The following is a 24947-nucleotide window of genomic DNA, read 5'->3' as shown; positions in this document are numbered from 1 at the left end:
GAAAGGACCACAAAAAGAGCAAAACTGTATTCCTCGAGGCCTTTCAATATGCAGCAACAAACTAAACTCTGGCATATGCTCCTGTGGCCATGTACAGGCTTCCACCTCCGAGGGCCCTCTAGGATGGCTCTGCACAGTGGCGGCCAGTTGGCAGGGGTCCAAGTCTGCAGGACGGAGTAATAGTGAGGCTGAGGCATCTTAAAAATCGGGGTACCCACTGAAAGAGGGTGAGCCAATACAGGAGTGGGGCCTGCTGTGCTGGGATTGTCCGATTAAGGATATGACCTTTAAAACAAAATTGGTTTTGTACCCGAAAACCGTTTCAAAAGGTACACAAATGATGGACCACTGCAGGGAGAGAGGTCGCCAGCTCTGTAAGTGCCAACAACATGTTGTCCACAACAGTAAGGTCTTGTGGCGTTGCCCTCCAAAAGCTATTCCGGCTACAGTGTGTTCTTGCCTAATGCACATGATTAGAGATTCCACCCCAAGGACGAAAAGCAGAGTGGAAAGTGGGCATACCTGCCGGGTGCCACTCTGAATGGTGATGGTTTGGGTGCCCTGACCATTCACACGAACAGGAGCTGTGGGTATGGTAGGGGGAACAAGCCTGATCTTGCTAAGTACTGCTTGTAGGAAGGCCCAACTAACTGGGTCAAATGCCTTTTCTGCAGGAAGCAGGCAGGGATGTTGTGTGCCCAGGCTTTCCCCACCAATTGAGCCAGGGGCCTCATGTTGTTGCGCCCTGCCATTGTTTGACAAAGCCAACCTGGTCTGGGTCTATGAGCCCCGAAAGAAGAGCCTCCAAACAACTGGCCAGTATTTTGGTGTAAGTCTTGGCATCAGTATTCAGTAGAGCGATCAGCCGGTAAGAGGCGCAGAGGGTGGGGTCTTTGCCTGCTTTCGGGATGATTGTTCTCAGCCGTGAACATCATCGGTGTAAGGCTGGTAGAGCCCAAAAAGGAGCTGTAAAGGTCAAGCATGTGTTGCTTTAAGTGGTGGAGGAAGAGTTTATAGAAGGAGGCCGGTAGGCCATTGGGTGCCACGGTAGTCCCTTACCCCCTTCCCTCCCGGGCAGATCCCAGTTGGGTCTGGAGTACCCTGCGAAAAAATGCATCTTGAGCCTGGTTGGGGTGTACAGATTGAGGAATGTCAGTACCAATCTCCCCCTCTCCACTGTCAGAGTCAAAAAGTGTCCACCTGGGCCCCTAGATATCTTAAGCACCTTGGTGTAGAACCCTTTCTTGAAGATATCGATCTCCACAGTTTTAGTGCCAGTATACGCTCAATGCTGGCAGGGGTAGCAGGAGTGGGTCACGCGGTGGCAATCTCCCTGGAGAAGGTGTGTTTTCTGTAAGAAAAGAAATCTGGGTCTTGATGGAGGAGGTAATGCCAGACCTGTTTCCACTTGCTGGGGGAGTTAAGCCCTCAAATATTAAGGAACAGATGTTTAGTGGTGGAAAAGGATCCCATGGCCAAAAAGAAGGTGGGGCAACGCATCTTGAAGGCAGGAAGAGCCCATGCACAGTTCAGCTGTGAAGTAATGGGGCGCCCTAGCTCCACCCTCCCTGAAGAGGTCCATAACGGTACGCAGTTAGGAGAAGACGGAGGGAGAGCGTATAACTGAGGTAGAACAAGCAGGCCAACAGGAACTAACATGGTGGGCTTCTTCATCAGTGGATGGGTTGATGGGTGCCGAGAATCATCGATTCCTATAGCGGTGTCATCCTCGACAGAGTAGAATCCCGTATGGGTGGAGGATGTGGTGACCAGGACAACAAGTCAGCGGTCAGCCCCATAAAACAGGGCAGCAGTACCTAACAATAGTTATTTCCAAGTCAGGATATTAATATCAAAAAAGGCAATACAGTAGTGGGAGTCCGGCCCTGAATCCATAGGCCCAGCTGTAAGAAAAAAAGAAAGATTAGTATGTCAATGTGTCCCCAAATCGACATGACACAGAGACAAGATTCGGAGATGGTCAAGGCAGTGTAGAAGACGACTGGGAAGCTTCCCGTCTCATATTCTGCCAATGGGATATTATGTCCTCTAATGCTGCATGGAGAGCTGCTGCAGTTGCGGCCCCGGCCACCAACTGAGCTCCACACTGGATGCAGACTCTACAGTTTCTCTTGTGATGAGGTCAGAGGCTCCCTGTCCAGGGGGTTCCCCAGGCAGGCCCAGTATGTGTTAAGCCTCTGCCAGAGACCAGACCAGTCGATGCCTGCCATTCCACTGAAAAAGGAGTCCATAGGGATGTGTCCATTGATTTTGAGTCCCTGCTAGCATAGCTTTTCCAGTGTTGAGTGTTATAGGGGATTGGTCCTGAAAACTTTGGATGGTGTGGCCAAAGAACAAGTTTGTATATTAATATCAAACAAGGCAATGCAGGAAGGGGGGGTCTGGGCATGCCGAATTACAAGCTGTATTACGCAGCAGCGCAACTGCAGTGGCCGCTTTAATGGGTACAAAACTACCCCAGTATGGAGTCATTGCTAGTACATGAAAGTCTAGGAAGGGTAAACGTGCTTCTAAGGTTACAGAACCACACAATCCCTCACCTGCGAGGAAATACCCTGATGGAAGTGGCTCGCACATCCTGGAGCCGTTACATATGTGGAAGGGACTTAAACCCTGCCTTACTCACCTAAGATTCCACTGCTAGATATCCCAGGTGCTAGAAAACTACATACGTAACACTCCTTAGACCCATGGTTAGAGTTGGGAATACACACCATAGGTGACCTATTCAAGGAAGGTTTCACCATGACGTACACGGAATTAGATGACACTTATGGCATAGGTCCAGGGCGATTCCTAACCTATTGCGCACAGAAACAACTTATACATAACATCTGGCGAGGCAGAGATGCGGAAGCCCTGACTTCACTTACATTACATAACATATTGTCCGGCATAGATCCTAACCACATTATATCTGAGTTGTATAGCTCTCTCCTGGGAATCCTTGACACAGATCAGGCGGGGGCACGGGCGAGACGGGATGGTGTCCTCCATGAACTGCTAACGCAATCTGCATTGGCCACAGCGATCCGAATGATAAAGGAGGTATCACGTAACCCCAGATTCCGCTACACCCAATTTAATTATTTACACCAAACATACCTTTACCCTCAATGGCTTCATCGCATGTTCCCTCAAACTAACTATGTATGCCTGCGCTGGGGGAATCAGGCGCTGCTTTCTATCCCATGATATGGACTTGCCCACCTATACAACGGACCTGGAATGACGTTACCTCCTTAACAGTGGGACTGGTTAGTCACACATCACTTCCTATACGGAATCCTGCCTTCTCGGCATACATACCGGGTCAAAAAGAGGATAGGCAAATACACAGGTGCGTAGAGCTGGCATTTGTGTGATTCAAACACCTCATAGCAATGCAATGGAAAGCACCAGGGGTGCCAGACATGCGTCGCTGGCTGGATGACATGCTAAGGTGGGAAAGGGCGGAAACACACACACTTCATTCTCTCAATGACAGGGGAGTATTGATTATAAAATTGTCCTAGATCCCCAGTCCTTTAATCAAAATTGAGGCTAAAAACGAGATTCGCCCCCCTGAGCCAGTAGTTCTGGTCCTGCAAGCGTCAGGAATTATAACAAGTGCTATTAGCACAGTAGCAGTCACAGGTCGAGGGCGGGCGCGCAGCACTCCGGCTGTGAAATAGTACACCGGGCGCTGTAGGCCCCTATGGAATCAGGGTACCATGTGCCTGAAAGTGATTGCATACCACCTTCACATACTAATAGGTACTAATGCATTAAGGGCTGTGATAGCCTCCCTGTACAAGAGCTGAAAACATAATATTCAGCAAACACTCTAGGCATACAAAAGGAAATGTCCAAAGGGTGTTTATATCTCTCATTGTTGTATCACGTAGGGGGCAAGATCACATAGGGGACAACATCTTTGAACTTTACTTCTACGAATGGATGTTACACATAGCATTGTTACTTAAAGTTGGGGCACTCGTTCCTCCCGTTGCAGGTGGTCTTTCCCCTATCCATGTTGTACTTTTGATATATGAAGGATGATATGCTCACGATGGCTCAAATCAGATGTCAATTGTAAGAGTTGCACATAAATTAATAAAGAGATTTAAAAAAAAAAAAAAAGGGAAGTGCAGTAGAGGGAGTCCGGCCCCGTGACTGTGGGCCCAGCTGTAGGAAAAATAGAAAGACTAGTATGTCTATGTATCCCCAAATCCACATGACACAGAGACAAGATTTGGAGGTGGTCAAGGCAGTGTAGTAGAAGACTGGGAAGCTTCCCGTCTCATATTCTGTCAATGGGATACTATGTCCTCTTCCGCTGCATGAAGAGCTGTTGCATTTGCGGCCCCAGCCACTAACTGAGCTCCACACTGGGTGCAGGCTCTCCAATTTCTCCGGTGATGAGGATGGAGACTCCCTGTCCGGGGTGTCCCCAGGCAGGCCCAGCATGTGTTAAGCCTCAGCCAGAGACCAGACCAGTCACTGCCTACCATTCCACTGAAAAGGAGACCAAAGGGATGTGTCTATGGATTTTGAGTCCTTGCTAACGTAGTTTTTCCTGTGACTGGCCTGAATTCAGTTTTTTGAGTGTTATAGGGGAGTGGTCCTGAAAAATCTGGATGCTGTGGCCTTGAAAAACTAGATCAGCCTTCCTACTGGCCTCTATCAAGATGGCCTCCTTCTCCCAAAAGTAGTGGACTCTGGCTAGGATGTCTGGGACAGTGTCCGATCAGCCAGCCATGGCTGCAAAGCAATGAGCCCTATCCAAAAGCATGGACTGGTCATATGGGCCCCCTCAGATCACTTGGAGGAGGTCAGTGGTGAAGGTCAAAATGTTGTCCTCTTCCACTTCACAGGAAATCCCCCATATGTGGATGTTGTTTCTGCAACTGCGGTTTTCCAAGTCCTCCTGCTTGGCCTGGAGTTCAATCGGTGTCCTCCAAGGCAGCCACACTACACCAAGGTGTCTCCTGAGCCTCAGTTCGGGAGTCCATAGTACGCTCAAGGTCGTCCACACGCGTGCCCACCTCACTGAAGTCAGTTTTGAGTGATCGAATCTCAAGCCTGATGTCATTTATGAATTTCTCCATGTAGTCCTGGGTGATGGGCTGGGCACTTGGCACCGAGGGAACCTGTAGGGTGGATTCGCCCTTGCTGGTCATGTCTATCAGTGAGGGTTTGTTCCACAAAGAGATGACTGAGCTGTCCTTGGAGGCTTTTCTCTGCACCATAGCAGAGGAAGCGGTGAAGCCTATATTAATACATAGACTGGGCAGATCCCTTGTGAGTTGGGTGCCGACTAGTCCTGCAGGGTGTCGAGCCACTCATGTTGGTCACAATCAGTGAGAGTACAAGCAGACTGACCAAGAAGGGGACTCTGCAGCAGGTGTGCTAAAAAACTTTAGTGCTGGGCCCCCATAAATGCCATCCACAGGGGTGGGGAGGGATGAAGGAGCCCGTGCCCCTCAGTGTGGTCTCTCTGATCTAAGGGTTATGGGACAATCTCGCTCCTGTGTAACAGTGCTGAGATGACTCACTGGAGTTTGGGACTGATTCCAGGGTGAGGCCGGCTGCACGGGTAAGTCCACTGCTTTCTTGCGGGAGCCACCTGTAACTTCTGTCTGAGCATAATTGATGGCTCACCCCAGAGGACACATCTCAATCGTAACATTTGGATCTGGTCAGAGCACTCTCAACCATGCCCCCACGTTAAAGGCCTTCCAGGCATGGGCCAGTTCATCTGCGAGTCTGCAGCAGCCTCCTCCAAGAGTTCACTGTGATACCTCAGGGTGGCTGTGCATTCATGCCGCAAATTCCCAACTGGTGCATCTGCCAAGGGGAGGATCCCAGGACTTAATGATGTCCCCTGCACGGTGAACCTGCAGGCTCATCTGCCTGCACCACCACGTCTCACCTGTTGCCTTGCAGGGATACCAGTCTGTCAATCTCCAGCAGGGGGGCAGCGGACATACTGGGGGCCGGTGGGGATGAGGGATCACTACCCCCAGGGACTGCTGTTCCTCAGTGCTGTCTCTAGTCACAAGGCAGGCCAAGCCCAGAAAGGACGGGCCGTGAGCCCGCAGGGCCCACCAGAGGTCTATGCACCCGAACTGTGGTTTCACAGTAGGCAAGCACTGCCTTTGTGGCACCTCTGGGGTGCTCTAAAAGGTGAGGTGGAAGAAATGGAAGTCCTGTCAGAGGGGGGCCTGGCCGTCAGGGGTGTACTCTCCATAGCATTCCCCAGGGTCCGCCAGCACAGATCAGCACTTTTCTCTGCAGCCGCTCTTTCAGCTTGCTCTGGAACAGTTTCAGTTCTCAGTCGCTCCTGAGGGAGAACAGCAGATGCATCGGGTCGATGGGCTCAGTAGTCAATGCTCCTCAGTGCAGCCCAGAAGTGCCAGCAAGACAAAGCGAGTCAATATGGCGGGGCACTCTCTTGCGAACCGGTCAGAGTGCACAGCCCCTCACGGACAGGGAAAAGAGGAACCACTGTTGTATCCGGGCTCTGCTGAGTGAGGTGCCTCCACCCCTTCATGTGCTGCTCTGTGCGGCGGTCTGAATAATGGCGGTGGGGATGAGGAAGCAAATGGTCGAGACACACAAATCTCTCCTGCAGGATGCTTAGCCAGATTTTCAGGATCCCCCTGGTTGCAGGTCCCCAGATGTATGCAGGATCACATTGGAGTGATGACTTGGAACTGCTGTGAAGGGTCTAGATGTGCTGAAGGGCCTGTGGGAACTCAGAGCATTGACCAGTAGCGTCTTACTCCATTCTCGGCCAAGCCACAACCACCCCCGAAACCCAATTAAGAACCTTGACTGTCCTACAAAGCCCTCGGCTGGAAAACACCAACCTGGCTTACAGCTGGGAGGCTGCTCTCTTTGCAGCAAATAATTTATATACTGTTAGTCAACCACTGCAGAAACTACTGTAACAACCCCTTTTTCAACTGCACCGAAGAAGCACCTCTTTAAAAACACTGCAACATAATGTACACTGTAGAGCACTCCAATGACTTTTGGCTAGATCTGCACTATACATATGACATACATGCATTCATACATACATACAGTGCTCCTAAAGACTGCGCCTCTGTCGCAGAGCTTTCTGGAGTAATCCTGGAATTAATTGTAAATACCAAAAAGTGTGGAATGTGTTCTAAATACCGAAGTAACTAGACTGGAGCATATTTCAGACTTTCTCAGACTCTGCGTTTTGGCTCTATGAGCCACCTAAAACTATCACTGACATTTGCAGGTGTTAGCTTGACATCACAAGCTTGCTGAGGGGCTTTTTTGGAGTTTATCAGACAGGGTACTACATCACAAATGTGACAGAACGCCTATTCACTGTATTATAAAGGTGTTACGATCATTGGCACTTGTAATTCAGCGGCCTGGACATCTGCCCGGAAGGAGACTGGGTACCCTGTCCGTCAAACTCAACATAAGGCCCTGCTTAATGACGTATAGGCACCTATTTACCTTTTCATACATCTCTCATATGAGATATATTCTACATTGAAGTTATAGTTCCAGCCTCTTTCTTAAGTACAACAAAATAATCAAATAAACCAATAACTATCCATTCCTCTCACTTTAATGCCAATAACTTCCAGCAGGAGTAGTCTACTGTGCTCAGGACCTTATGACCAAGATAGTATTTCCATAGAAGCCTTAGATTGTTTTGAGTGTTTTATCCCTGCACAAAAATATGATGCTTACTGTTAATAATGTGCAATAAAATGTTGCTATAGTAATAAAGTGTAACGTTCTCAACTTGAGAAAATCGAGATCAACAGATCCATGTAAAATGTATAAATATATACCCAGCCAGGAGTTGCAAAAACTTCCTGCTCCATGGTATTTAGCAAATTGACCTTTAATCAAATGATTAAAATGCACTTTACAGAGTGAAATCCAGTAATTTATACAGTCCACGCTAAGCGAAATTACACCAACAGTGTTTGCATGAGCGATCGTAAGCTATCACTCCCACAGCTGCATGTGGTAGAAGCCCGCACTTCAATGCATCTGAAATAATGCATTATACATAACCACCTCTTCGCTCCTTACAGAGACTGCCAATTGTGGAGGCAGTGCACTTCAAATAAGGTGCATTGTCCAAAAAATCATCTACTATAGGGGGCCCAAATTATTGGAAACAGCACCTAAAGTCTGCGAAAGTATAACTCCCCATTCAGAAGAAACTAGACTGATAGTACCACCTAAACTCAGCATTATCTGGCATGGTGCCAGAGAGTTTTCAGGTCTGGTGGCAGATATGTGGATCAGACTAATGTTCCCTATAAGAGCCTACTTTACTCACCATGTACAATGAGCAAAGATGTCATTGCATAAAACAAACCTAGCAAAACAAACAAAGCATAGCAACACAGATCAATACAAGCCTTGAAACATTACAATTCAGAAACACTCGACAACTCAGTAATATAAAAAGCGGACCGATTCCTCTGTAGCTTGGTGTCCGGCCAAAACAAGCCTTTTGAAATGTCGCTGTCATTAAAACACAATCCCTAAATAGTCTCGTGGGAGTCAATAAAAACTCTTCGAAAAGTAAAAGTATGCTGTACTGGGTGGATAAAGAAAACTGTTTAGGTCATTTTATAAAAAAAAATAATCAGAACCTACACTATGAGTAAATTAGTAAAAAAGCAAATAGAAGCGTCTTGACAAAGTATTTTCGGCAATGAATAAAAGAAGTATCTTTAAACTGGAGAACAAGTTAAGTGAAATATCTGGGATGTGTCATGGGATGTTTTATGATACAACATTCATAAAGCAACTAAAGCAGGTAATGTGTAGTGTAGGCACTTAAAATGGCAGAGAATCAGGGCATGGCAAGCCGGGGTCCACGAATGCTGTGTAATCTCGAGTTTGTGGGCTGTGTAATCTCTCCTCTCCCCGCTGGGCATCCTGGTGATGGCTAGATCACAGTGGCCCCTCAGATGGGAGAAATGGTGGGAAGCCTGGGGGAGAGAAGTAGTTGGAACCCCTCTTAGGGGACAGAGGCAATGCCTTCCCTTCGGTGGCCCGATCTGGAACCCGAGGTGTGCACTCAGTGTGTAGACAATCCTGGGGACAGCCGTGGCAAGCAGCCCACATGGTCCCAGAGGAGCGGGAATTGTAGTGGATGTGTCCGTGGTGCCGAAGCTTTGTGGGGAGCTGGGCTGAACAAAGCATGAGATTGGGGGACTGAAGCTTTTGAACTCGAGCAGAGGCAGTCATTGGGTGGTGCCCCCTAAGGGACGGATGGTGGGCAGGAGCTGCTGGGGGATGACAATATTGAATGATGGCACCAATTGGCTCCCATTGTACCCCTTCTGACTGTGGCACAAGTACAGACCAGCTCATTGTAAGACCCGTGCCCCATGTGTGGGTCTCTTGGAGCCATGAGACACGACAGCTCTTTAACAAATTGGAACACTCAGTGGGAAAGAAATGAACCCTCCCAGTATGAAAGCCACACATGCCTGAAGGAATAAATAGGCAGATGTTGTAACAGTCACCTAAGAGAGTGGGGCCCCTACCCAGGGGAGAAAACCTTGATAAATTCAATCAACACATTGCATGAAGAATTGATAGCTGGAACCTGTAAAACTGAGGCAGCACTGGTGCGTATTCGTGCACACATCTGAGGGGCTCCGTTGCAGGATGACTCATATGCAACATACTTTAGATGTGGTCCTGCAAGACATCAACTCTGAGAGTACGCACATGTGATGCTGAACTGACTGTGCAAGGCCTGCCCATCTCCGTGCCCTGCTCCGTCACAAGTCTGCTGAATGCAAGATTCAAGAATACAGCCACTTGACACTTTGAGAAGGGAGCTCATGTTCACCTTTGAATTCGGGGAGTTCGGCCATGGTTGAGTATGAAGCACTGAGTGAAGAGATGGAGACAGTTTGGCAGGAGATGCTGGAAGTTCAAACTCAGGTGCAACAACTTTAAACAAATCAAGACTATCAAATTTCTTTGAGATCTGGAGGAGGAAACAACTCAGCTGAAGGTATGGTGCTAGCGGTCCTCCCCGACCTCCTCCCGAGAGAAGGGAGACCAGCGTGAGAGCTGCAGTCCACAGGAAAAGGGCAAAGTTCGAGGACAGCCAATCACTGTTATTCCAGGACCAGTATCCAGACACTTTAACAAGGAAGAAAGATCTGTTGGAAGTCCATGGCTAGATTTCTAATGGGGTTGTCTGTTTCAGAGGGCTTCCCTGTGAGGTCAAGGGTCAGGCATCAGGAAAAATAACATCTATTTACAGGCAGTCAGGCCGATCCCTTTCGGAGGGACTACCTGTGAGCGCTCAATGCTCTGTTGTTTTGTTTACTATATAGTCCGAGTTGGGTTGGAGTTGTCTGGTTCCGAGTCCAGTCTTATCAGGGATCATCCCCCAGGAGGGGGGGGAAGAGTTGGGGATGCTAGGACCTAATTTGATACCAATATGTTTGCTTGTCTCCCCCATCCTCCTCTTTCCCCTCATTTGACCCTGGGAGCAACTGGCATACGTTTCAAAGTAGTGTCTCTGTATGATTCAGTATTGGCAATCTTTGTGTAAGGTGAGCGTCACAGGACAATGAGCTCACGACTGACAAAGTAATGGCCTATTGTGCCGATTCCTCACAGTGTGTTGAATAAACAAGCAAACAAGCTTAAACACAAACTGGCAGAGAATGTACACATAGGAACCTTTGCTGGTGGCTACGACAGTTAACACGTTCACGCAGGAATACTTCAAGGCACCTCAACAATGATGGCATAAAATCCAAAGCCAGTACTCTTTACTGCCAGGTGTTAATGCACTAGCTTAGAAGAACAGCCAAAGTAACCCCTCTCTACCCAGGTGAACACAAAGAAAACAGACAAGCTTATCTTTCTAGCCATCCAGTGGACGGACGGGGGAGTGGAGGAGGCATGTGAAACCCCACGCTATTCAGAGAGGACATTGGTTGCATCTCCATGGGGGCGGAGTGACTGGGATCCATGTGTCTCTTCATCCACCCAAAACACGAAAGGTGATGGGAGGATGCTTGCAATAAATCTAACCACTGGCAATCCCTTGGGGACGCATTCCAACCCATCATTCTTTTGCCCACCATGCCACCTGAGATACACCCAGCCACATGCCAATCAGTCTTGTTCCTGCTCCTGCTTCATCCACCAATACACCAACGGATCTCAAAATGCTTGCAGAACAACAACTGCTAAAATAGCTAATCTAGTGCTGGTTGGCTATCACACCATCTTCACTGGAATGCTGGCTAAACTATTGTCAATTACTAACCGGTTATGGAACCACTGTGTGACAGGTTTCACCAAAGAGTGGCATCATTGCCTACTCGCGGTTTTAGCTAGGAAGGTCAAGGGAAAGGAACACCTACATTATTAAAAGTAACTATAGTAATTTCGATTATAGGATTTGCTTCTATTAATTAAGTAACCAGATGCTCCAGTCAGAAAAGACCATAAACAGCGAGAACATTTACCTTTTGTTCAACACATTTTCAGACACTAATGAAATAATCAGAGATGGTACCCGATTTGTGTGGTTTTGAAGACAGGGAGAATTAATTGGGCACCAGTTTTGTATAATCAAAATGGGTACACTTCCCACATCAATGTTGTTAAGGAATGTATTTTGGCACCAAAGTGATTTTTCACATGTCTAAAACCACACAAATGTACAGTTAGCCTACCACGGACGGTTTTGAACCAGTTTACCACAATAATTTGAGCTGTACAGCTCCCTGAAATGCTGGTTACTCATAGATTTCATATCATTATGAAAGGAACAGTGACAAAATCTCCCAAAACAAAACTTCTGAAAGCATTACACCTTATTGTAAGACGTTATGTGATATAAAATGAAATATTAGCAATCTAGAGATTGTATGTCAAACTGATTACAGCATAAGTAATTCAAGATACCTGCAGAGTATGGCTGACCAAACCCTTAAATTTGAAACTGTTCAAATACACTGCCCACGTAATCTAATGTAATTATGCAAGTGGAATCGTGTTTACTGTCCATACAGTATTGCTCTTGGCTATCAAATTGTAATATGAACAAAGCAGCTGACCCTTCGTCAGAATCTAGTGGTTTTAAACATATATACAAAATTAATTTTGCAATAATTTTTTTAATGTTTCTCTCGTTATATACGTTAACAATATAAAACTAACAATCCACATTTGCTGGGAATTTTTAAGCTGAATAGTAACCTTCCTCCAATACATTCAGAAAAAGATAGAATCAGCCAGGTGCGTTATTTTCCAGAATTTGCAGGAGAGCATAACACTCGCACTAAAGTGCCTTTACACTATTGTTTCCTCCAACATGAGTATAAGGCATTACCTATGGACATCTTGGGCATCTAAAGTAATCGGGTGCTCTTTGTCAGAGAGCTGTCACTCAGATGTACACAACATATGAAAGCAGTCCTGCCAATTAAAGGATGATGTTAGTAAATGGATCAATTGCATGGAATTCCAGCAATGTGGGAAAAAACCAAACTCAGGAGAAAGCATGAGCTTTATCTAGAGTTTCACTACATTAGACTTCACAAGCAACATATTTCTGAAACAGGTCACAAATTGAATCAGTGCACATCAACACCTTGGTGCAAGGTATTTGTGCTCCTTCAAAAACATTTAGACTTTTATTTAGTAAGGTGTACATGTGACTAATTACATTGACATATTTTCTGAAAAATTTCCAGCCTGCATGCATAGAGTCCTACAGTGTATGACACTGGTACACGAATCCCTTGCAAGTCTACCCACCGCTCACGTCATCATTATTACATCTCTATAAACTGAGTTGCACATTTGAACTTCAAAAGATTTTTGTTCTTCATGAACAAAACTGTAGTTTTTTGCCTATTGGTAGGTTGGTAATTTGTTTAATGCGTTTCCACTCAGATTTAGGCCCTTTTAGAATACAAGTAATTTGCAATGGACCAACACAATAGGAAAACTAAAGTAAAGTTATTCTGCCACTTAAGTAATCAAGTCATGTGCTCTGGTACAAAAGACATTTAACATTTGTCCTGTAGATGGAGCAAACAAATCTAGAAATGAAGACAAACACATGTGATTCAACACCAAATAGATTTAATGCGCAAATACCGCTAAACTGTAGCGCAGTCACACCCTGTAGCACTGCGGTTGGAAGTGGTTAGTGGTGCTGGATTACAAATAATAATCATGAGCGGCCATGCCAGAGATGGAGCCCAGGGGGCCAGTTTCATTGTACTGGGCAGTGACACCTGGATCAGTGCTCACCAGGAAGTTTTCACATTTCTATAACTGCTTGTACCAAACCCCAGATACAAAGCAAGTACACCAGTCACAGCTCGTCCAGATCTTCGAATGCTCTGGTCTCCCCTCATCGCATCCTACAAACAAGATTTCGAATTGTGCTGGGATTTCAACAAAAATAAGCTACTTACACTTGAACAATATTTAATGTTGCTATTAAAGATCACATTGTCTTTGACCTATAGTTGTAAACAATGCTAAAAAATGTATCTGAGTTCCTGCCTCTGCCTGCATAACTGATTGTACTGTACCGCTAGAGAGAACATGACTGCTTCTGCCAAGGGTGCTATACCGGCTGGGAGCGTGACAGCCAGATCTCTGCACTCATTACCCACTGGTGCTGTGTGGGCTGCCTAGTGGACTGCCCTTGCACGGGTATGGCCTGTGTAAGTGAAGTCTACCACTGCTTTCTGCCAGTGTTTAAAACCTCAGCCAGATTTTACAGCTGGCAGAGAATGGTCTTGCACCATACAAGATCAACCTTTTGGTATAATTTTGGGTGATCCCAGTAAGAGCCACCAGTCTATCCATCTGCTTAAGAAAGGGGAGGAGCAAAGATAACCTGGCCAACCCCAGTAAATGGGACGGGCGAGAACCGGTCCCTCGGAGAAGGAAGTCACAGCATCCTTCCAATGGGAGAGCGCACTTCCCACTTACGCTACCAGGAGGCACTGTCCCTACTATGCCCTCTCTCAGCTAATCTGACCCAGGTAACCTCTGCCAGGACACGCCACAAGAGGAAAAATGTCCCCCAAATGTTTATGAGGAGGCCCCCAAGCAATTCTTTAAACAGTTAAACTGTCCATCGGCATTGTTTTCATTACTATAAAGTCATTAAAACACTTCCAAAATCAATTTCAATTCAGCGCAAGCGAACAAGAGAGCACACCCATTTCCATCTAATTTATATCCAACCACATTTTTCTTTACAAGTCCAAAAGTATTCCATCAATAGGATGGGATCGGATGTGAAACACTGCAGAACAGTTAGAGATTCAGTTTTTTTTTTTTTGCATTAGAACAGCACAACACTAAGCTTTCCTAAAACAAACTTGTTAAAACATCTTAAAAAGTTGGCAGTGGTCCTCTTCAAACACATTTAAAACGCACTTAATCCCCTCAAGTCAGGACGTCCAAGATAACTTTTCAGCAAACTCTGGAGAATAGAAGAGTTACTGGTTTTCATCTTGCTATCACAAATAGCGTGCTTTTGCACAGTAATCCAGCTATCGAGAATGATGTACATTTATAAAACGGTGATCCTGAGGACTACAAAATTAAAGTTGTCCCAGTAAGGTGGTTACACAATATTGATAAAAACCATACGTCCCTCCGGAACAATTTATGTTTTTTTTAAACAATAAAGTCTCCAACAGCAACATACCTCCGAAGTGTAACCAGCAATTCCTCTGGGATGAGTTACTTAACATAAAAAGTAATTGATGGAATGCTTAAATTAATCTAAATCACTGGTAAATAATCTGGCCACATGCCAGCCCATTCTTTTAGCTCATCTGTGGCATTACACGGACCAGTCATATGCAAATCAGTCTCGTGCCCGCACCACAATCTCCAATTGTTAGAAATTGGGTTGTTGGTTGACTGGATTGTAAACCCTGGTTAGAGTAAGCCACAGGCAACCCCCAAATTAACCTGTGCTCAGCACCCTGGCAGCTTGGAAAAGAGCATTCAGGCTTAACTTGGAGGTAACGTGTGAAGTATAAGACACTTTGAACAGTAAAACAGTGAAAACACCACACAAAAAGATTCCACACCAAGTTATAACAAGCATTTGCAATGCAATGGGTCTCGCATTTGCTTGACCTAAAGCTGTTGGTGTTGTAGATTCATAACTGGACTTTTCTTGCCACATAAATTGGTCAACCTTGCCTCATAATTTGGTCTTTTCCCGACACATAATTCCAGTGGCCCTGCATAATACTAAAGCACTTTAAATTTACCTTCTTCCTCTATCTGCAACCAAAAATGAAAATGTTGCCATTTAGCATTCTAAATTAAATCTGCCATGCTAATTCCAATAGAATATCACTTTCACCACCCCACCATTGGTGCTGCTGTCTGGCTAACAATTCCCAAAAAAAGGACACAAGACAGGGACGGAGTAACGAGAGAAATAAACTAGAAGGGTCACCCAAATACAGTTGTGATGTAATAAGGATGTTTTATTGGCCTGAATCATGGTCATAATTGCAATAAGGAGAGATTAGTAAAACATATATAGTTATCATATAAACCATAAAAACATTTACCAGACAAAACATTTTGCATTAGAGTGTAATCCTCAGATCAACCACTAGAGGACACCACAATGAAAATAGCATTTGTAAAAGAACACGGTCACATTGCCATATAATTAGCACCCAGAGGAAATAAGCAAATTAAAACAGTATGGAAGAAAATAATACAATGCAATCAAATATTTAGCCCCTAAAGGGCATAGTGCATTACATATTTTCAGGACTGCCAAACTACTACAATACTAAACCTCTTAGAACACAAATTAATCCCAGCTGTAAAACCAAAGTTCCAGCTATAAGAGAGCTTACAAAAGGGACTGAATGGTGGGAGGGGTTATTATTTTGGGGTCCCCACTAACCTAGTGTGAGGACACCCAGAGATGACCTAAAGTCAAAGTGTGTGCCATGCTGAATGTTTTGGTGGTGGTCCTATTGTTCTAGGAACACCACAGGCTGAGTTACGGGCAAACATGTTGTGAAAACGAATGCCTGCAAAGCATTATGGGTCAAGTATTCACAAGGGCACTGAATATTGTAGTATGAGCTCTCCCGCTGTGCCAGGAGAGTCGCTGTCACTTTGAGGATTTCTGTCTTACATAAAGTATTTTGTGAATACAAGAAATGGCTCTGATTAGGTAACTGTGAATAACATGGCCAGCACTCCAATATCACCAATTGAGTTCACACTGTTGTGACTGTTCATGCTGTGAGCACCATGGTCACCATGAATCATGAAGGAAGAGACAAAAAAATAAATAGTTTGCCCATGCTGAAGTATAGCAGCAAACGTGCAATAATCAACGTAACAGGTGCAGTCTGGGAGGCGTGACAAAAACAACCTCAAGGCATTTACCAATGGCATCAAGTGATTTAAAAAAAACCAAGTTCAGGAACAAATGAAAGTGATGGGCGTGGTTAAAAGCCCACACCACTTTCAACAGGTCAAAGCGCTTGTGCGCTCGACCTAAAAATAGATCTTAATTTAATAAATAAAACTTTACCAAAACGCCAGAAATACAATAAGTATAACTGAGGGTATTGAATTCTAGAGTTTTACATACAAATAGCACCAAGAAGCACTATTAGGGACATCTGAAAGTGCTGAATCAGGACAAAGTCAAAAATTCAGGCCAACCATGATGGAGCAGGGACCCATTTAGGCCATCTGAACCAAAGTGCCTTATATCTTGGTTGCGTAAAGTTTTGTGGGTTCCCCATTTCAAGATGCGGCGAGGCTACGATGCAAGGCCCTGCTGCGTCAACATAGAGGATCCTATAGACAGGGCTTGTGATGTGAAGGCCGGTGTCGAGGATGCATTATGCAGTCTAGAAGATGCATCCGCTCCCATGAGTGGTGAAGCTGCAAAGCAAAGTTTTGGCTTCGTAATCAAGCCTGCCGTCAACGGGAGATGCGAGGAGCGTGAGTTGGGAAAAGCACTGTGCAGTGGTGGTTCCAAAGGCAATGCGTCAAACCCAAGATGCGGCGGCGATGAGAGTCTGTTGCGATGGGTCCAATTGATGCAACAACGGTGATGCTTCTGTTCAGCTCGAAAATGTACGGCTTAGAGGGGGAAATGAATCAGTTCTGCTCGGTGATGCATCTCTCAGCAGAGGATGTATTAGTTCTGCTGAGGAAGAACCGTAAACTCACTTCCAGGGGACCAGGACTCAGGTCGCACCACATGCCCGGGTAGACACACAAATTGCAGAGTCCAGGTGCAGAAGCAGGGTAGTTTGAAGTATTTTCTGTTTCTGAGACTTTAGATCAGGAGACCAGCCAGCTAGCCCTTGGAGTCCCTTTGGGTTCTGGGTTTAAGTGATGCAGGTCTGGTCCTTCTCACTCAGGCAGAGGGCAGTAGGTCAGCAAAGCAGGAATCCAGCGTAGTGCAGTCCAGGAGAGTAGCAGTCCTTCAGCAGCAAAGCAGTCCTTATCCCTGGCTGTTAGACCTGACATCCTTGGCGTGGTTTCCCCTGTCTTTTTGCTTTTGCCTCCTGTATGTTTGACTGTGCAGTGGGTTTCATTTTTGCTGGTTTTAGTACTCTGGGAACTTTACTACTGCTGTTCAGTGCCAAAGTGCAAGCACCCCGGTGTAAATTATGATTGGTTATCCATGATTGGCATATTTGATTTACTAGTAAGTCCCTAGTATAGTGCACCATGTGTGCCCAGGGCCTGTATATCAAATGCTACTAGTGGGCCTGCAACACTGATTGTGCCACCCACATGAGTAGCCCTGTAAACATGTCTCAGACCTGCCATTGCAGCGTCTGTGTGTGCAGTTTTAAACTGCCATGTCGACCTGGCAAGTGCACCCACTTGCCAAACCCAAACCTTCCCTTCTAGTACATGTAAGGTACCCCTAAGGCAGGCCCAATGTAGCCCCATGGGCAAGGTGCAGTGTATTTAAAAGGTAGGACATGTACTAGTGTGCTTTACATGTCCTGATAGTGAAATACTCCCAAATTCAGTTTTCACTATTGCAAGGCCTTTCTCTCCCGTAGACTAACATGGGAATTGCCTTGAAGTATCTTTTAGGGGGAATGTTCCATTGGGAGCAGATAGAGATTTGGAGTTTGGGGTCTCTGAGCTCACAATTTAAAAATACTTATTTTAGTGAAGGTGGTTTCTAAATTGCGTGTTTGAAAATGCCACATTTAGAAAGAGGGCATTTTCTAGCTTTACCATTCAGTGGCTCTGCTTGGCTGTGGAATACACTCTGGATCAGGATGACAGTTGGGGTGGTTGTGAATTCATTCAAGACAGTCACAAAAAGGGAGCTGAGCTGTGCCCTGCATATCCTGATGGGTATTCCTGAGCGACAGTGGTGGAAGAAGCTGACACTTGCACTTGAATAGCGCTGTGCCTGCCCTTACACAATGCATTCACCAACGCCCCTAGAGTGTGTCTGGGACCCGAGCAGGAAAGGCAGTGTCTTGTGCACTACAAAGACTTTTCTATGAAAGTTGCCTACTTCAAAGGCAGAAATGAGTATAAAGTACTGGACTGCTGACCCTACAACTTTAGAACATTTCTGGATCAAGAGGAGACCCTGCCAAGGAGAAGAGCTGTGAGGAGGAATACTGCCCCTTTGCTGTGTGTGCTTTGCTGGGTTGGCCTGCAGTTGCTGCTTCTGCTTTAGAGAGGACAAAGACTGGACTTTACTGTGTATCCTGCTTTCTAAGTTTCTCCAAGGGCTTGGACTGAGCTTGTCACCTGTTAAGAAGTCTCAGGGGCAGCAAAGACTTCACCTACCAGCCGCTTGGTACTCCTGCTGAGGACCTTGACTCGCTAGGTGGTGCCCACTCCACTTGGGAGTAAAAGATGGCCTGAAAACAACAGGAACCAGGCATATCGATCAAGAACCAGCCCTGCTGCCTGGGTCTGTGCCCTTGCCTTCACCCAAAGCAGTGTCCCCGCTGAAGTGCAATGACCATGACGGTCGCCGCTGCAGCACCTCTGAAGTCCTGCGACATTGTGAGTCCCAAGTGCCGAGGCACCGACGTCTGTAACACCCGACTCCGCCACTGCGCCTGCAGCCCTGTGGTGTGACCGCAACCCTGTGAAGTCACCTCATCGTGTCTGGACTCATCGACCCCGCTGAATCATCAGGAACCGACTCCTTGCTGCCTCACCTCCGCAAGCAACCGATGTCTCACCCCCATAAGGAACGGATGCCTCACCTCCTGCATAGCAGCATGGAACAGACACCGCACTGGCTCCAGCAACACCTCAAACACCCCCCACTCCCCTCAAACTCCGTGCCATGTCTTTGACTTTGCCTCATTTCTAAGGTACTTTAACTGGGGTCCATGGGACTCCGTGACTAGTACCGCCCTCCCTCACGAGTGGTGTCCGACTGTTGGGAACGACTCCATCACTACACCATGATAGCACCAGTTAGAACTATTATGTTTCTAAGCACTTTATTGGGATTTCTTCTTTTAAAATTCATCTCTTTGCTTGTGTATGTTGGATTTTTGTCATTTTGGTCTTGTTTTACTCAGATAAATATTGGCTATTTTTCTAATCTGATGTGGTTTTTAGTTGTAGGGTTTTCACTGTGTTACTGTGTGTCTGGGTACAAACACTTTACATATTGTCTCTGGGAAATGCCTGACTGCTTGTGCTAAGCTACCACAGGAGTGAGCAGGGGTTATCTAAAGGGTGTGACTCACTTACCCTGACAGAGTGAGGGTCCCTACTTGGACAGGGTGAAAACCACTGCCAACTAAAGACCCCATTTCAAACACTGGCAGAGTATCCAAAGTTCCAGAAGTGTACTGAAGTGCTGGTGTCTGAGATCCAGTTCTTATACCCAGTTGTGGCTCTGATGTGGGGGAAACTTCAAAGAAAGGACTTTGAAGTGTACAGAGGCCCATTCCTTCCAGCCCAGGGGCATATGCAGCCCTTTGTGTGGGGACAGGACACAGCCCATTCAGGTGTAAGTTTCAGTCCCTCCCTCCCATCGTGCCCAGGATGGTCTATCAGTGACACCTACGCTCCCTTTCTGTGTGGCTGTGTAGAGGGAATACACAAAGCCCACCTGTCACCCGCTCCAGATGTGTATTCAGAGACAGGCAGAAGGCACCAAATGGCTAAAGTAAGAAAATGACAACTTTCTAAAAAGTGGCATTTTCAGACATTAAATTAAAATTCCAACTTCACCATAAATTGTGAATTTAAATTGTGAGTCCAGAGACAACAACCTTGACAAACATATCACTTCCAGCTTGTGAAGTACACTTATAAGATGTAATAAGGTAATTCCAATGTTATCCTATGGGAGAGATAGGCATTGCTGTAGTGAAAAACGACTTTGGGAGTTTTTCACAACCAGGACATGTACATGCCCTGACTTTTAAATACATTGCACCCTGCCCCCTGGATTGTCCGGGGCCTCCCTTAGGGGTGACATATGTATAAAAAAGGGAAGTTTGGGGCCTGGCAAAATGGTTATTTTGTCAGGTCAACATGGTAGTTTAAAACTGCGCACATAGGCTCTGCAATGGCAGGCCTGGGCCATGGTTAGAAGGCTAATTAAGTGGGTAAAACAGTCAATGCTGTGGCCAACAGGTACGATTTAATATACAGGCCGTGGGGACATGCCACTTTACTAGGGGTTTATAAGAAAATTACATTTGCCAACTGGGTATAAACCAAAATTACTATGTTTAGTGGAGGGAGCACAAGCACTTTAGCAGTGGTAAAGTGCACTGAGTCCTAATATCAGCAAAAATGAGGTCAGAGAAGCGGAGGAGGTAGGCAAAATGTTGTGGGGAAGACCACCTCAAGGCTGTCAGGTCTAACACCAGTCCAAACCGAACTGCCAAAACTGGTCCCCGAGAAAGAAGGCAAGCAATTGCAGGCCGGTTTAGGCTTTGTTGGGCACCATCAATGAGGCAATGCTTGATTCTTATGGAACAGGATCTCTGGATCTACGTCTGGGCATTTCTCTTATTAAATTATACATGTAAGGCACTACAGGTATCAAAACTCTGATCGGTCTATAGATATTTCCAGTCTCGGACCTCTTATACGCTGCAAATTTGATTCTAACAGGATGTTTGTGCGATTTAAAGCAGGCTTTGCAGCCTGTCTGCGTGAAGCATGCATTGTGGAAAGCACATGTTTTAAGTGCATGAGGAGTTTTCTATGTACATATCGAGCATTTGGTAATTGGCCGTTTGGTAAGTGCAACTGCACAGTTTTTCCGCAGGGAAAATATTTTTCAGTATAGAAAGTCCTATCCGTACACATCGCCCATATGTGCTGTGTTCCCTGTCCATCAATACCCTGAAAATGTATGTATGTATTCTATAACCATATTTAGGGTGACAACGGATCAGAGAGAAGCTTGGGATTACAAGGTTTATGCACCTTCCAAAACTTTCCAGGCCAGCCCAATCTGGAGCATTCACTCCTCATTCTTTGTTTAGGATTCACTCATGCATAATATTACGTTATAGTACAGTACTATTAGGCATGTGTGAATCCCTTTACAAGTACAAATTGACCTTCTGTGAATTACAAAGGTAAATCTGTACTCACTTCGAGCCACGTGCACCTGCAAGTTAACTGACACATGTAAATGAATTCATGAGTGGGTTTTAAATGCCCGGAGTGACCCATGGGGGCCAAGTAAAACTGGATTTCCACACACCACTTTTAAATTTGGATTAAGTTGCTAAACTAACTTCATTCATGGTACGATTGGGGTAAACGTTTGGTGCAGTGGGATTAGGTGCATGTTGACATTTTTGTGTGGTGTTTACTCAGACTAGATTTTTGTTTTTATTATTGTTGCCTTTATTTAGATAGCCTATATTTTCACACTCTACCGTAACTCAGGTCTTTCCCTTGTTACCCTGCAAAAAACACATTCATATGAGAACTGAGAGGTGGACAGAAAGTCTGTAGGTATATATTATACACATACAAATGCAATGTTTCGACTACATCACAAATGTTGACTGATTATGAAGCCTCTAGGCCCACCTCACAGTTTTTCCATCATAAAGACCTACGTATTGCAGACAGACACCCCTAATCGTGATATTTCAGAATGTTCGAGGAGGCACAAAAAACCCTGTCGTACACATCTACATTAAAGAGAATCACAAGTTTACGTTTGTATTTCACCACCCCATATCCTTCCAGATTGGTACCTGGTGAACAATCAAAAAATGTTGCCTGAGGAAATACGCATTCCACTACTCTCCCACCCTGGAAACACACCTCTGCCATTACAGGCGCTACTTTTGCGCGTTTCTGCACTAGGAAAGACTTTTTGGGAACATACAAACTTTCGATATTTGCGTTTTGTAATGGCCACTTCCAATCATCCCTTTTTCTCTCCGTGAACTTAACACCGCATAAAGCTCACTGTTCTGACACAATTTCTGTGGAACCACCTGAGGACAAGCCTCTTCAGATCCTAGTCTCGGAATAAGGATCTCAGAAATAACCCAGCTTCCTTTCCCTACCTAGTAGTACTCAAATGTGAAAAATTACAGCCTTTTTACCATTACAATCTGTTTCGGCTGCACGCAATTTACAATTACAATATGCTTTGGGTCTAGCCTCGAACGTAAGTAACACAACTTCTGTTTAGGGGTAAGCTGCTCCCAGGGCATCCAGACAGCTGCTAACCTGTAGACACACAGGTATAATACATATGGCCTAGACACTCTAATAGAACACCAGCTCGTTTTCACTAGACAGGCTTTACTACCAGAAACCCAAGACTCTAGGAGACAGTGGTTTGGAAATGTTCAAGATTTACTGTTACACTCATTCTAACAACCTATTATAGAGAGTTATCAGACAATACAGAGTGAGGGCTCCGGACCAAGTCCTTTGTGATGTCACAGAACTCCAAGAAACCTAAGACTCTAGGAAACAATGTTTTGGAATTTTTCAAGATTTACTGTTACATCCATTCTAACAATTTATCATAGAGTTATCAGACAATACAGAGTGAGGGCTACGGACCAAGTCCTTTGTGATGTCACAGAGCTCCAAGATAACTTGATACATCAGTGTGATTCAACCCCACGTTACATAGTTTCACTGTTTACTCCATTTTAAATAGTTACACAGTTAACTCCCTAGAGCTGCGCCGTTCACCTATGTATTACAAGGTAGACGTTTAATGTAAAGATGTATTATGAAAAAATTACTACATTTGATTAAATAGAGGCCACGACATCCGGAAGAGACCGTCTCTCCGCCCCTTTGCGCCCATGCTGGACCTGGTAAACACATCCAGATTGTACCATGTTAGCCACTAAATAACACACTGTGTGCCTGTGCTTTGTCTACACATTCCAGCACTGCCTGGCAGAAGGGTAAAGTAAACAGAGTTTGAGGGACTGCTGCTCACAACGAGTGACTCTGCACATCTGTGATGTCATTGCCGTGTTTATGGGCTGCACAAATATGGCAAAATGGCACTCGTTCTTGTGATGTGCAACGGCACTCCTTAGAAGAGGAGTCAAGAGAAGTGTGACACTCGGTAGATGAACGCGTGCAGCAGACAGCAAATAGCTCTTCAGATCGAGTGTTATCCCCTGCATGTAGTTTCATAAGAAAACTACAAGACCCAGAATGCAAAAAAGAAAACCAACTCAACGTACTCTTTGTACGTGATATGAGACGCCGATGTTTCACAATAAAATACACGAGCAATACCGAAACCTATATGCAAACAAGTCTACCTGCTTACACAATAAACGCTACATTTTCACGTGAAACTCGGAACCACTAGTTAACGGCAACGCTGCCAATACATCAGACCATTAGAAATAAACATAGCATATTTGCAAAACCTCTAACAGAACTTCACGACCCATAACTAGTTTTACTGACATAGGATATCAGTTTATGCACTTTACACATTATTTGTACAACGCCACTTACCCTTAAACGTAAGTTAAAAGCCAAAAGTCAACATAAGTCACTTAATAGTTTACCAATTCAATTATACGTGACATACGTTTGTGAATATCCGTAGCGCCTCGCTCTCTGGACTTTATTGCTCATTAGCAGAACGCTTTAAACGCACCTAACTAAACTGAACTGAGCCTATCCATGCAGGAAGGTCCCAGAAAGGCTCCCATGTACAAGTACTCACGTTTGACTCTTCACGCAGCTGTAGAACATGACTGCAGCCCCGGAGCGCCTGGCATGCCCCTGCGATGCCCTTATCGCCGCCCTGCACGCGCTGGCAGCCTCACACAACGCGGTGTTTCGAGCGCCCGCACGCGCCCTGCTGATCCCGCGTGCCGAAGCAATTACAGGCCAGATAGCAATCCTGCTGTCGGGCGCGGGCCTCAGCTGAGGCGGTGGTGGCTGCTCTCCCTGGGCACGCCTCCTCGCCTCCCACTCGGCCCTCCTGAGCCGCAAGCGTCACGATGGCCCGCTACATGTGTTTGCTGGATGCAACATCTCCCTACAGGGCAATCCAGCGCCTTTGCAATTATTATCTTCGAAGCTTCAAGTTGTTGCCGTGGTAATGCCCTGTGTGATTGCCAAGTGAGGGATGCAGGCACGCTGATGATACTACCTGAAAATTAAATGCAAACCGAGCTGCAACGTGAAACCTCTCTTACATAAGGTTCACACCACACGTTTGAGAATAAAATAATTTAAGTTTGCTTCAAACAAATAGCACATAGTTAAGAAGCCAAATGCTTCTATATTTTAGTAACTTAATGGTACTTTAGCTTGTACTCATTTTTTTTATAGGGTATATCTTCTCGCAAAGTGTCAGTGAGCTTTTTTTGTAGTATGTTTTGAGGTACAATAGTACTACTAATGTACTATAA

The 24947-nt window shown here is 45.5% G+C and overlaps 1 protein-coding gene across 3 annotated transcripts in view; it reads right to left on the bottom strand.

Moving 5' to 3' along the window:
• The window catches only part of KIAA1210 (KIAA1210 ortholog), a 487569-nt gene extending 462994 nt beyond the window's left edge, over positions 1-24575 (bottom strand). Inside the window, exon 1 of one of the 3 annotated variants that reach the window (XM_069212338.1) lies at positions 24254-24575. In XM_069212338.1, coding sequence (XP_069068439.1) covers positions 24254-24282 — 29 coding nt within the window. In that variant the 5' untranslated portion in view covers positions 24283-24575. The remainder of the gene's footprint in view (positions 1-24253) is intronic. The other 2 variants (XM_069212340.1, XM_069212353.1) reach the window with 2 other exon arrangements.
• Positions 24576-24947: the final 372 nt, after the last annotated feature.

The sequence above is a fragment of the Pleurodeles waltl genome, chromosome 2_1, assembly GCF_031143425.1.
Source record: "Pleurodeles waltl isolate 20211129_DDA chromosome 2_1, aPleWal1.hap1.20221129, whole genome shotgun sequence".
NCBI lineage: Eukaryota > Metazoa > Chordata > Amphibia > Caudata > Salamandridae > Pleurodeles > Pleurodeles waltl.
Note: the sequence above shows the minus strand (reverse complement) of the source record. Positions and strands in the feature narration are given on the sequence as shown.